The sequence below is a fragment of the Sturnus vulgaris genome, chromosome 1 (genome assembly GCF_052056855.1).
Source record: "Sturnus vulgaris isolate bStuVul1 chromosome 1, bStuVul1.hap1, whole genome shotgun sequence".
Taxonomy (NCBI): Eukaryota; Metazoa; Chordata; class Aves; order Passeriformes; family Sturnidae; genus Sturnus; species Sturnus vulgaris.
The window spans coordinates 4,000,899-4,015,126 of NC_142243.1; the positions used below are offsets into that span (position 1 = coordinate 4,000,899).

Consider the following 14,228-nt stretch of genomic DNA (forward strand, 5'->3'; position numbering starts at 1 on the left):
CTTTTGGATCCCTTGAGATGTTCTGTGATCCTCTGGCTCTGTGAATTAAGCAGGAGAGTCAATGAGCCCTGAACTTTGCCAGGGCATTGTTGAATAAAACAGCATTGCACAGGTAGGCACATCAGGTCAAGTGAGTTTTCTTTCCCTTCACGTGTCCCCTGGACAGAAGGATAAATAAAACACAGTGTGGAATTTGCATTCCAGAGCTTCGTTTTGTTTCTTTTTTTTTTTCTTTTCACCTCCAGGCGATTCAGAAAATGGGCCCGTGGATGGGGAAGTTTATTTTAGGGGATTTTATAATAGACTTAAAAATACTCTGCGTGGTTGAGTTGTGTCCAGAAACAGCACATTACTCTGTGAGCTGAAGATACGGGCAGGTTTCATCACAAAAATGATTCCAAGAGAGCTCCCTGGCTCTCTGGCAAAGTGCTGGAAGATGCTTATCTTCACAGAACAATGGAACAGATTAACTACAGCTGCTGGTTGTAGATTCAGCCAAACATTCATTCACTGGCAAATTCCTTTCACTGGAGTAAAATGTTAAGGGAAATTGTTAGGGAAAAAAATGAAAAGAAATTCAACCAAAATTTAAAAAGAATGATGCCATTTGTAGGGTTTTACTTCCATGTTTTTATCACAAAGGAGGAAATGTAGGTGGTTGGTTTTTTTTAAGAGCCTTGTTCTTCTGAAGGAGGGCAACATCCCAACATGGGGAAAGATCTGCTTAACTTGAAAATAAATAAATGACAAAACTAATAAATAAATATATTTTTAGGGACATTTAGTCTTCCAGTGGCAAATCTCTTTTTAGCCAGCTTCAGTATTTATCTGAATAGTGTCTTTCTACTTCTTCCTAGCCAGGCAAAGAGAGGAGATGCTTCTCCTTTCCCCAAAGACAACAGCAGCCCACCAATAAAGATGTTTCTACAAAGTCAAATTTTGGTAACTAAATCCCTAAATTTACTGATTTAGATGGGAGCACTTCTGTACTTAATTTTTGTTTACAGGATCAAGGACCTACCAACAATCTCCCCCACACTCTAGGAAATAAACACTAATACAGGAAATTTCAGCACATATTTGGGTTGCTGCTAAAAACAACAGGATCCCTGGTTTGTCAGAACTGAAGGGACACCACCAGGTTCCAGCTCTTTTAGTCTGCATTGATTCTGCCCTGGGTTTGAAGAATAAAGGTCATAGCCTGCAAAAAATGTCCCTCAGGGGAAAATCTGCCTGTATGGGAAGGGCCTGCTATTTACTCTTACTGACATTTTTGTGTGAAAACCAAGCTATTTGAGTAGGAAAATGGCATAACCTGGCTCATTGAGACCTAAGAAAATAATGTGCTATAACTTTTGAAACTTTGAAAAGATGTGTCTTTGATAGGTTTCTCACCTAAAATGTCAAAGGTTTAAAATAAGAACACCTGAGGAAATGGGGGGGAAAAAAAGAAAAAGAAAAGCGGGGACAAAATATTTGTAAGAAACTGTGGACAAATCCCAAACTGAAATGACACCAAGCCTGTACTTGTGTGCCTGGGCAAAATGTTTGCCTTACACAGAGGCATCAGCCCTGGGACTATTATATCATTGTAAAGCTGAGAAAATTAATTACTGTTTTCTGAAGTGATAAAGTGTTCCTGAATGCCGGTGCTTGGGGACTGATGCTGATTTAATCCTGTTATCTCTTTACCTCCAGAGGAAGTATGCGCTCCATTACAAGATTGCTCTCATCATAAACTACCTGGGGCACTGTATTTCAGTAGGGGCCCTTATAGTTGCCTTTATGCTTTTCTTGTGCTTGAGGTGAGTAATGTGTTTGCATGTTTCTAACTCGGTTGGGTGATGCTTTCTGGGTTGCTCCAGCCCTTTTCATGACTCTCCTCAGGTCGTGGATGGTCCTGGAAGTGCTCGTGGCTTTTTGTGTTCCTGAGCACATCCGTGGTTTTGCTGACTAATGTTCTGGATGAGCTCCTCCTGAGCATTGGAGCTAAAGCCTGCTTGGATTCAGGGAAAGAATGAACATGATTTATTGATGCAGCAAAAAAATTTCAGTGAGCACAGTGTTCTTCATTAAGGGAGACCAGGATCTAAATGTGTCCAGTTGCAAGTTTTGGGGACAAGTTTTGTTTTCTCACAAGGCAGAACATGGTAATGTCTTGCATTTCCTGACAGCTAAAACCCAGATCTAAACCAAAGGAGACACAACAAAATCTTTCCATTTTGCTTTCGGTTAATTTTGGTTTTTCTTTCATTAAAGGGCTTAGAAATGCTCTTAAATAAAAAGAGGAACATCATTAATAGAGCTTAATCCCCAATAGTGTTCATGAAATGATGAATGCAAATCAAGGAGACTGCATAGAATCCCTTCTCTGATCTGGACCAGGGTGCAGAAGGGAGTTTGGCAAATGGAGGTGTCAGTGAAAGCAGAGTTAGGGCTACAGGGAAGGGACAGGAAATTAGTGGAAAACAAGTAGATGTGGATCAGTCATCATATGTATGTCCACAGCGTGAACCACAGGAATATATTTTCATAGGAGTGGCTTGGTGAGTTAATTCTGTGTTATTTCTTGGATTCCATGACTGGCATTTCTGTATAATTTGTGCTGTGTTGTCCAGGAGAGTTCAACCTGAGCTTAAAATCAGCTTCACTGAGTGCTGTGCAATGATAATCCTTAAGAAAAACCTTGTCCTAATAGCAGAGGATAAACTGTGGGTGGAGGACATCCTCCCCCTGCCCAGGATTATAGCAGGATGATTGACAGTGACCTCTGTGCAAGAATTACTGTTTTCCTGGAGCAGAGCATCCCTGAAGTCTTAGCTAAGTCTTCTGAGCATTCCTAACAAGGCCATTTTAATAACAATAGGAATCTTCTCACACTCCAGCATCTATAAACAGAATAATCTATGCTAATGGAAACCAAAAAAACACCTTTAAAAAGACAGCATTAAATGCGAACTTTTATAATGCATCAATTTAAACTTCCATTTCAAACCCTCTATAGTGCATGTAAAGCTAATTCCCACAGTGCTTGGAGACCTGAACTAATTTGCATTGAATAAAGAATGAAAATTATTCATTGCAGTAACAATAGTTCTTGCTTTTATGCTCAGTCTTTTATAAATGCTCGAGTAAATAACACAAAAACAATTAGGTAGATGGTATAAATGTATCCAGCTTCAAACATGAAGGTGGCCCAGCTGAATTCTTCTAAATTGTTCTTCTGTTATTTAAACTTTAAGGTTTAAATTTTTCAGTCAGCTTCAACATTAAAAACAACATCTGAATTGTGGTAATTAAGTGTTTCCATGTACATGCTGTGAATTAAGATAGTCCATCTTTTCAAATTCACATTGTGTCATGCAAAATGTATCCAGTGTGCAGCCAGAGTTAACCAGCATGAGATTCCTTGGGGTCTGTCAATACACATCTATTTTCCAAAGTTGTAGAGATGTTCCAGTGAAGGCAACCCAAATTCACATTTCATTACAGGTTGCCCCTACCCATATTCTGGGTTATAGACATCTTCATCACATTTACCTCTATAAAGTGCCTCAAGAACAAATCAGTTTTGATAATCAGTTTCTATTATTTGGAACTTTTTTTTTTTCATGCTGTTTTATTTTGGATGGAAGAAGATATGATGGAATTGGGTAAAAGGAGATAATTTAGGTAATTCCTGGCCAAAAAAAAAAAAATTTGATAGCTCCTCATCTTGACCTAAAGTAGAAATCTGCCAGTTCCTTATTCCTGCCCCACTCCATCCATCTATGTCACTCCATGCTGAGAGTGAAAATAGAGGAGATCTCCATGAAGATTCAAGTTTTACATCTGCTCCCAATTTTTGTGCTTCTCCCCCATGACCTGCTCCATTTTCCTTTGCTCTGTCAGTGCAGTGGGTCCCAAAGGCAGCCCTGTCTCAAGGGGGAGGCTGGAGCACATCTGCTCTGTTGGAACATAACTGCTGGCCAGGCTTTGGGATCTCTCACTCTGGGGCTTTTAGGAGCAGCTGAAATATTTGGCTGGCATGGCAAAAGGTGCTGCTGTGATGTTCAGCTGCTCAGGAGGGTGTTCTGCTTTGGGAAATGAGATTCACCATCACTGCTGCTGCCCCAGCCCAGTGGGGCTCAGTCCTCCAACTTAGTTCTCAGTTGTGCTGAAGTGGGAAGGGGGAAGCAACTGGGTCTTTCCCCTATTTTTCCCCAAATTATCCTGTCACCTTGTACCCAGCTTCATTCTTCCTCGATTCCTTAAGCAACTTCATCCTCCATTCACCACCCACCCTCCATTTAGCAGAAAAGTCCTACTGCCATAAACACTGAGGAATCACACACCTGTTTAAGGGACAGGAATCTCAGATGTAGCAGCAGGTGATGAAATCATCTTTAATTGTGTTCATGAGACCCCAGCACAACTGGGAGGGGATGAGAACTCAGCCAAGCCCCCCCTTTTCCTGTGAAAACCCATTTTAGCCTTGTTTTCTCCAGTCCTGTTGCATCTGAACCTGTGCAATGACAAACAAGCCAGTAAACATTTCATTTAGCACCTAAACAATAAAAAGTGAAGGAGAGGACCTGATTGTTGCTGGCACGCTGGCTGAATGCCAGTGAGTCACTGAGGCAGCTGCTAGAGGTCCAAGTCAACATCAGTTTCTCAAGGTCTAAATGTAGTGATCTTAAAATTTTAAGAGCTGTGCTGTCTCTACCACGCAAACCCAAACAATCTGACAGACAGAAAAGAATACACCAAGAAGAAAAAACAAAGAATTTGTGCACAAAGTGTTCTGTAGAGGTGGATTGATCTCCAGTGCAGCCCCTGGAGAGATTTGCTCAGGGCACTTCACTTGGCATTGTTGAATGGATCTGCACTGCTGGGATTCTCACAGTCTGTTTTCATTAATAGTCAAGGTTTGCTCCCTCCCTCAGGTGCACACAGCTCCCACTGACTCAGCCTCATCATCCCTCTGAATCACAATCTCACACTGCTGAAGCATGAAATTTTCCATAGGAGGAATCCTGCTATCAGTAATACAAATCAATCTGGAGAAAAAAAAAATCCAAAGGATTAAAATACTTCTTTTGAATCACATTTTTATTTTGCTGATAATGCAGAAACCCAGATTGCTTTGTCCTGGATTTTCCCTTGTCACTGTGCTGTTAGAGCATCCTCTGAGGCAGAATAAGAGTCCTTTGTAAAACTCCTGCCTTGTTATTAAACAATGTGCTGGCAGTGGCCAGCAGTGACCTGAGTGGATTCCATCAGAAGTTTTATTTGTGCAGTGCTTATCAGAAAAGAAGTAGGGGAAGAAAGGTATTTTTTCTGGGAAGCATCCACGTCCCTGCTGAGTTTTGAATCCAATAAAGGATGGTGCTGACAGGAGGATAGGCTGGAGATTAAAAATGACATGTCCTTGCTGGATACAGGCAGCTCTGAAAACAACCAAACCCACAAACATTGTCATAACATCTTTTATCACTACTATGGTGGCAGTGAAAGGAAATTGAGCTTTTGAGGGTAATTCTGCTTTCCTGTTGCCCTTAAATTTAGCTCTTTCTAATTCCCCAGTAAAGCATCTGATACAATTTTTTTCATTGTCCCGAGGCAGTATCCCCATTCTTCTTTATGATTACATACAGATTTCCTAAATCCCACATACTATTTCTCCCCAAAAGACTGGAACTCTTTTTTCCTAAAACAATATAGTCAGTTCTTTTTTTTTCTTTCCTCCCCCCAGTCATCTCCTGTCTTAATTTTTCTTTATCATCTCCTGTTCCAAGCTCCTTTGAACTACCCTGTTGCTCTTCAGTCTGGTGCAGGATTTGGCAGGATTGCTGCTGCAGGCTTCTGTTTGTAAGAATGGAAGAGTTTGATTAAATTATTTGTAGAAACCTGTCAGGAGAAATGCAGAGCATCAACATGGAGCAGGTTTCATAGGGCAAAGTGATGTGACACCTCTCAGAACCTGCAGACTGAGGATATCTCAGTTGGGAAGGAGATCTGCAGGATCAGTTCTGGTTTACATTTAAAAGGATGAGGTTTCTGGTGTGATAAGAGCAGAGCAGGCTCCACATCTAAGGCACAATCATTTCTTGTTGTGGAGCAGGAGGAAAGAGCAACTCGCAGGTCAGGACATCACCTACCAGAGTTCATGTCAGTGCTCCATGTCCCCCCCTCATCTCCTGCCTTCCTGCTCAGCCTGGTTCAGTCTGTTCCATCTGCCACTTCAACAGCAGAGCCTTCATTCATGATTCAGGCAATTTTAAACTTTACCATAAATCCTGGGGTGGGATGGGTGCAATGGCTGTGGGTTTGAGCACAGCTCTGTCCCACCCTGTAACAATCCACAGAGGAAGGCAGAAATGAAAATTATGGAGCTCTGTAAATAAGAACAAACCCAGTGAGGGGCCGTTTTTAAATACAAAACATCTGAAGTGCCTGTACTGCCTGAATCTCTGTGAAGAGTCTCATCCAGTGAAATTAGATGAAGGCCAGAAACACTTTAACATATTGATTAACCCCAGGCCATTGCCTTTGCTTCCCACTGCCTTTACTCGCCCCCTTTTCATCTCACATCTGTAGGACTTGTTCTTTTCACTCTTTGTATAGAGCCTACCCCACAAAAAATAAAACTCCAGAGAGCAGGGCCCTCATGAGCTCCTGGAACAATACCAGTAATTGAACGTGTGCCCAGAGAGCTCTGTTCTTAAAATGTGAGAGGTTTCACAGGCTGCATCTGAAACCGTGGTATTGGAACCTAGCACAATGAAAGCCACCGAGGAGTGTTGTTGCTGCCTAAAAATACATCACCAGTGGATAAACACTGGAAACTGAAGAGCTGCTCATGATCAAGGACAGTGTCAGTGCAAGCAAAAATGGGTATAGGTGCTCTACAGATAGATTTGTGAGTGGATATGAAAGGATGATTTCCACCCACAGAGCAGAGGGTCTCAGAGCAGTGTGGTAGAGGAAAATATTTAAGTTGGAGTCAAACTAGAGTACCAGGAATTTATGAAATGCTTTTGCTCAGTTCCTTTCTTGACCTGAGGTTTGAAGGCTGCTTTCTATCCTGTGCTAGAAATATGTTACTGCTGGTATATTTGTGTTGTTGCCAAGATTTTGGCTGTGACTTTTTGGAGATGGACATGAACTTCTTTGAATTCTGATTATAGGACTGCTCTTACAAGATTTAGATCTATGTTGACTGACAAGCTAAAACTTGTCTGTGTTCTACTTGTGATGATGATGGAGAAAACATTGCAGCTTTTCCAAGTTTTCAGAGAAAGGAGAAAAGCGAAGTTGGGTCTTTGCAGTTCATATATGAATCATACTTAGGAGTGCAATTTGATTAAAAAAAAGAAAAAGACAAAACACACCCTGAGTCATCTCTGGGAAGGAAAATCAGAGAATATGTTTACAAGGTGATGTTTAGAGTTATGAACTGCAGATGCACCTGCAGCTGTTCAAGTGCTAAATGGTTCCATTTCAGTTTTCACCTATGGAATTGCACATGTAGGTCCCTCACTAACTCCACTGTAGTTGTTCAGCACTCAGGAACGTTCTCTTCTGCCTAATCTAAAAGATAATTTAGGTGCTGGAGGGTGTCCAGAGGAGGGAATGGTGCTGGGAAAGGGGCTCTGGAGCAGCTGAGGGAGCTGGGGAAGGGGCTCAGCATGGAGAAAAGGAGGCTCAGGGGGGCCCTTCTGGTTCTGCCCAACTCCTTCATAGGAGGGGACACCTGGGGGATCAGGCTCTGCTCACAGGAAACAAGGACAGGACCAGAGGAAATGGCCTCAAGTTGTGTCAGGGGAAGTTTAGGTTGGATATTAGGGAAAATTCCTTCACTGAAAGAGTGAAGGCATTGGAATGGCCTGCCCAGGGCAGTGGTGGAGCCACCATCCCTGTAAATGCTCAAAAAACGTGGATGTGGCACTTGGGGACAGGGTTTAGGGGTGCTGGGTTAATGGCTTGTAGGGCTTTTCCAACATAAACAGTGTCATGGTCCTGTGAATTCTGCTGCTTCACATTGCTCTATCAGCTAAAACATGAGGGAGGGGAGAGGTGGACGTTTCTGTCACCCCTAAATGGGCCATGGACACCCCTGGCAGCCTTTGGGTTGCCTCTGCCCATTATGGGAACAGCAGCTTCCCTGGGGATATGCCCAGGCTGAGCCACTGGCCACATTTCCTAATGCCCAGTGAGCACTGTAAGAATGAGGAATTCAGACCAAGCACAGGAATTATTATCTGGGAGGTTTCCAATCTTTCCTGACTTCCTGGCCAAATGCTTCAAAATAATTAAATATTTCACACCATGTCTTGGTGTAAATGAGGCCAAGGAGAGTGTGAACAGCAGCATCAGCAGTTCAGACTTTCCTCCTTGGTTTATCACCACAGTATCTGCAAATATAGATAATGTGATAAACTTTGCTAATTGTGTAATTGTATTAAAAGTAAAATAATTTTTTTAAAAAAAAACATAACCTTTGAATTCCCTAGCTGGTCATTTAAACTAATTTAGTTTCAGATTTTTATTTTTTTTTTATAATCCCATAAGGGATTATGAATGAGGACATGCTGTGCACTTGTATTTCCCAAACAGTAGCTGTAAGCCAGATCAACAACTCTGAGCTCTCACTGTCTGGCTTTTGAAGTCCTGGCTCTGATTTGTGCAATTCCACTGCAGTGGTCACTCTCCATGGAAAACATTCACCTCTCCACATTGTGAGCTGATAAGTACAACCTGTGTCAGAAAACCTGAGCTGCAAGGTGTTTTCTGCTCAAAAAGATACTTCACAGCCCTTTTTCTCTTTGTTCAAAAATTACTGGCATCTGACCACCGTTTAGCAGAGCAAATTAGAGCAGAGTGCTAAATCTTTTTATTCAGCCACAATCACATGCTGCACTAAATGAAGTCATCTGTATTTTTATCATTCCTGTGAAAATTGGGAATTTTCTCCAGTGGATGACTTGATGGCACAGTCAAGGCTGGAGTTGTGTTCGTGGAGTATGCAGGGGCTGGGTTTCAATTATCCCTTATTTAAGCAGTGAGCACAGCCAGTCTGGGGCTGCCCTGCCTGTTGTGTGTTGTGTTGGCTGCATCCTTCCCACCCCTGGAACATCAGTGCTGAAAGCCTTTGTGTCTAAAGCAGGCAGGATGCCCCATGTCCTGCCATTAAAAACTGGCTTGAAGGCAGGCGAGTGAAGCTTTGGAAAAGACAAATGCACAGACAGTTCCACAGTGGGTTTATTTTTAGGGTCTCTGCACATCCTAAATACTCATGGAAGCTGCTGCTTCTCCTCTTCACCCTGAGCATTTCACTCCTGTCCTCTTGATAAAGCTGTCACTTCCTTCCAGGCTTCCATTCTTCCCTGGCTTTTCCCCTTACTTTTCCTGTGGGAATATTTACATTCCCCCAGGCAACTGCCACCAAGAAGCTGATTATCCCTGCCAGCCTCTCCAGCTGCTGTTCCCATCTGGAAGCATTAGGAGTTCTAGAATTTGTGCACTGATGGAGCACACAGGGGAAACCATGGGGACCTCAGGGGAGGCTTCCATGTGGGTGAAAGTAAATAGGCCCTGACAGGCACAGAGCCTGGGAAATAACTTGCTGGGAGGTATTCTTCCCACTCTGTGCCATTTATGGGTTGTACATGTGCTTTGCCTGCCCTAGAAAAGACTAAAGAGGGGAAATAGTTTTTTAAGTATTGCCCAAGATTCTCCTTCTGGCGTGTTCCAGTCATGGAATAGGAATGGCTCCAGCAAAGTGCACTCCTATTTCTCCTATCAACTGTTTCCAGAGAGACTTTCAGACAGTAGACTTAATTGAACATTCATTATTAATGGAATACTACATGAATTAATAGAGGGTTTCCAAGCTTCCTTAATAAAGTTTTCATTTGCAATTATTTCTATGCAGGTGATTCAACTAATTCAGCGAGCTTTCAACCACGCTGGCACATTATTATGATTGTTAATGTTAATTGTTTGTCTCATGCTTTGAATCAGAAAATAGTGGCTTTGTGCATCCCAGAGGAAAAATACCACTGTATGGATGGAGTGAGAAAAAACCCAGTAAATCAACAGAAAGCTACTTTTGAGTTTTACCAGGACTATTTATAGATGTCCATTTCTGAATCAATGAGGCCACCTTTACAGAAAGAGTTGATGTGATTTTCTTTCTGCCTTTCCAGATCTCACAATTTTGCATGTCAAAAGAATGAGGTTTCTATTTCTCTGCTTTCTCTGTCGAATCACACAATTAAGGTCATTTGGTGGAAATAATCAGCAGGACATCCTCTCTCTACCGACAATTAGAAGCTCTTTCTGCCCATCTCTGACCCAGGCTGCAGTTAGGTGCTGGAGAATTTTGCTTTTCTTTCCCTTTGATGCTGTTTTCCCTTTGTGGAAGCCCAGCTCTGACACCGTGCACACGAGGCAGTTCAGGATGCTGGTGGTAGGAAACCAAGTCAGGGAACAACGTGGTCTGTTCTCAGATCAAATAGAGGGGTCACTGTGTGCAAGTTCTCACAATACACCTCACTCTTGATTTATTAATTAGGAAGCCCAAGGAGAAGCATGTTGGCTCTCACTTTAATTGTTTCTTCCTGTCCAGCCTGCTGCAGAGCTGAGCCGAGTGCTCTGTGTGTGTGGGGAGAGGGGGCTCATCCCAGATAATCTCATCAGGTGTGGCCAGCACAGCCAGAGACAGGCTCTGGGACCCTGCATTCACTGAATACACACATCTTTCTGTAGAGCCATGGAGATTCATTGAGGTTGGAGTAGACCTCTAAGATCATTGACCCCAACCATTTCCTCAGCACTGCCAAGTCCACCACTAAACCCTGTCCCCAAGAGCCACATCTAAATGTTTTTGGAACACTTCTAGGGATGGTGACTCCACCACTGCCCTGGACAGGCTGTTTCAATGCCTGATAACCCTTTCAGTAAAAAATTTTCCCTAATACCCAATCTAAACCTTCCCTGGTGCAACTTGAGGCTGTTTCTTCTGGTCCTGCCCTTATTCCCTGGGAGCAGAGCCTGACCCCCACCTGGCTGCCCCCTCCTGTCAGGGAGTTCTAGAGGGTGAGAAATCTCCCCTGAGCCTCCTTTTCTGCAGACTAAACACACCCAGCTCCTCAGCTGCTCCTCATCAAACTTGTACTCCAGATTCTTTCCCAGCTTTGTTTCCCTTCTCTTCACAAGCTCAGCTACTGTTGTCCCCAGATTTCTGCAAATATAAAACAAGGCACTTCATAACTCAGTCTCCCATGAGAGTGTACTGTCACTTGCTACACTCCTCTACCCAAAACCTCTCATCGTCAGCCTTTGAAACAGGTTTGATGTCATGCAGACCAACCCATGAGGAAAAAACCACAAAATTCTGGTGACACCATGCTCACAGCCAGGTATCGATCTGCTGGCTCTTCCTCTTCCTTCCTTCATCATTCCCTCCATCTGGAAGGACAGAGGAGAATGCTGTTTGTGCTTCTTATCCCTTAAGCAGTTGTCTGGGTCATGAAGATGTGAAAACATGAGGGCATGAGGATATGAAGACGTGAAAACATGAAGATGTGAGGACAGCTCTGCTCAAGCCCACAGCAGGACTTCTGTGCATTAGGCCCTCATCAGAAACTTTCAGGAGGAGATGTCTGGATATCATTCAGCACTGGTTCTTAAAAAATCATGAGGAACCAATGAACCCTTTCATTCACAAAGCCAAGATGCTTCCAGTGGCAATATCTTTTCTCTCCGTGTCAGGAATTTTCTATCCTTTTCTTTTCTCAAGGAAATCTTTTTCCTTCTGCCTGCTCCTTCACTCATGGTGACACACACCCCTTGCTTGTGCCTGTCTGACCTTGCTGTATTTCAGAGGGGTATTTCCTGCCCAAAATCTGCTGTCAGGCACAGCCAGAAGTGAAATTGCTGCATGAACTGCACAACTGCAGGATGCATCACCAAGCACTCCTCCCAGCTTGCTCCCACAGCCCATGGATGAGCAGTTTCTTGCTGTGCAGATCCAGGCTTTTTCTGTTCTTCACCTTGCAGCTCCCAAAGGACAGGAGGGGGTGCATTTGTGAGGAAATGCCTCCTCATCCAGCCCTTGGGAGTGGGCAGAGGAGCAGAGAAGAGGAACCCACACAGACAAAGGTGTTCTACTGTGAATAACAGCTTATGAGCTCTTCAATCCATTATGTTAGTGGAGTAATTCATGGTCTGACCCCAATGAGTATAAACCACAAAAGGAGTCCAGTGACTCCTGGGAGGAGTTGGGGTCACCAGCCAGGTCATTTAATGAGTTTAAATGCAGTCTCTGAATCAAGAATATCTTCTGACTGCCAGGAGCAAGGAGGTAAGAGCAAGGAACAGCTTACAGTTCAACTCCCCTGTTTCCAATGCTCTTTCCCAAATTAATTTTTACTGATCCCCACAGGGACTGATTCCCAGCCTCAATGGCACATTGGTCTGAGTGAACATGGAAGTTCTTATGTCTTTATGTTTCAATCTCAATCTTTAACTCTGTGGTGAGTGAATTCCTGCAACTTCTCTCTTTATTCCATCCATCCTCAGACTATGCACAAAGGAAGAGCTAGCAGAAGAGTCCAGCCAAAGCTTTGACCAGTGATTTTGGTCTGAAAAGGATTAGAGTAGGAAGGAAATAATTAATTCCTCCTCAGTGGAAGCCCGTAGCCTCAGTCTGTGGTGTCTTGTGATGTGCCAGCCTTCAGGATCTCCGGGGTGGTGATTTGTGCTGCTGTTCTTGCACCATTCAGCACACATCAAGGCTTGTAAAACAAGTGGAAATGGCATAAGTGATGTTACCTGACATGAAGATGAATAGGAAACCTTCTGTTACCGGATCCTTTGGGCTGGGGAACTCTGAATGGCTCTGTAAATCATAATTCCTTCCCAGCAGTGCTGTAATTGTGTCTGAAGCAGCACCCAGTCCCCTCAGCTCCCATCTCTCCCCTCTCCCACGTGCCTCTTCCCCTCTTATCTCTGTGCTCTCATTTTCTTCATGTTGCCACTACCACCACCCCCAGATTGTGACATCCCCCTCCTGAGGTAACCTCAAATTTCTTAGCTTCTGGGGTTTGAGGGAATTCATTCATACCAACCCCTGTGCCTCCAGAAAAGCTCAGTTCACTAACTTATAACACAGCTTGATGTGTTTTAAACTCCACCTCCTGCCAGTAGCAGTGTGATAAAAATGTTCTTTTTCTGTGCTGCCTGTGAGGGCAGTTATTGCTGTTCCTGGAGCACAGGCTTGGTTACTTTTCCACTCCACAGAGCAAAGCCAATAATTAATCAAGGAGAAAGGAATTGTGGGCTCATTGTCATAGAAGACTGATACGAGTGTTTTAAGTTTTCAAAATGGGACAGGTCATTTTCATGAATAACAGGAGTATTTACATTTAAATTAAGGCTCATAAATTTAAGCTACCTTCTATCTACAAAGAGCCAGGAAAATACCTGTGGAGGATAAATGACTCCTGTGAGTATTCTGAGGTTTTTTTCCTCAGTCTTTGAGATGAATGAGTATGACAAGGTCACCTTTGTCCTTTCAGCAAACATTAGCTGTGCTGCAGGTCTCCTATTGTTCAGCACTTTTGTTGCCCAGTTTGGGAAATGTCCTTCATTCAGTGCCCACCTCAGACTCCAGCCTGGCTGCAGAGATGAATTCTGTGCACAGGGTGAGCCCCTGAGCCCAGCAGAGCAGTCTCGTGTGAGTAAAGCCTGGAATGAAGAGACCCTTTCCTCAGTCCCCCTCCAGATGCTTCACTCCTACTAAATTACAATAATTCCACCCACCAGCAGTGCCTGAAAATGAGAGCAGCTTTCTCAGGTGGCTGCCAAGAGATTATTCCCCTGTTCCATCAACTGCAGCCCTGCACTGCTGTGCCCTGCAGCCTCCACACACTTTATTATCCTGCAGATTCTCCCTCCCCACTACAAACCTGACACAGTTTTTTCTCGAGCTTTCTCTGTCCTTGGCTGTGAATTGCATTACTGCCACTGTGATTTCTGTGCTGGGGGTAGTTAGGAGACAGAACCATGGGCTCTGGGCTTGTTGTGAACAATAACAAACTTTCAGGGTCCAGATGGGACTCTTATTAAAAGAAAATGAAAGAGAAAAAAAAAAAAAAAAAGGAAAAGGTTAAAACCATTCTGTGCCTTGGGTCACATCACTGCCTGAGTTATTTAAGAAAATCTGGGACACTTTCAGACAT

General features: G+C 43.4%; 1 protein-coding gene across 2 annotated transcripts in view; it reads left to right on the forward strand.

Annotated features, from left to right (window-relative positions):
• The window catches only part of CRHR2 (corticotropin releasing hormone receptor 2), a 134,446-nt gene that overhangs the window by 77,882 nt on the left and 42,336 nt on the right, over positions 1 to 14,228 (forward strand). For both annotated transcript variants that reach the window (XM_088155271.1, XM_014873763.2), the window contains one exon: positions 1,699 to 1,805. In XM_088155271.1, coding sequence (XP_088011397.1) covers positions 1,699 to 1,805 — 107 coding nt within the window. The remainder of the gene's footprint in view (positions 1 to 1,698; positions 1,806 to 14,228) is intronic.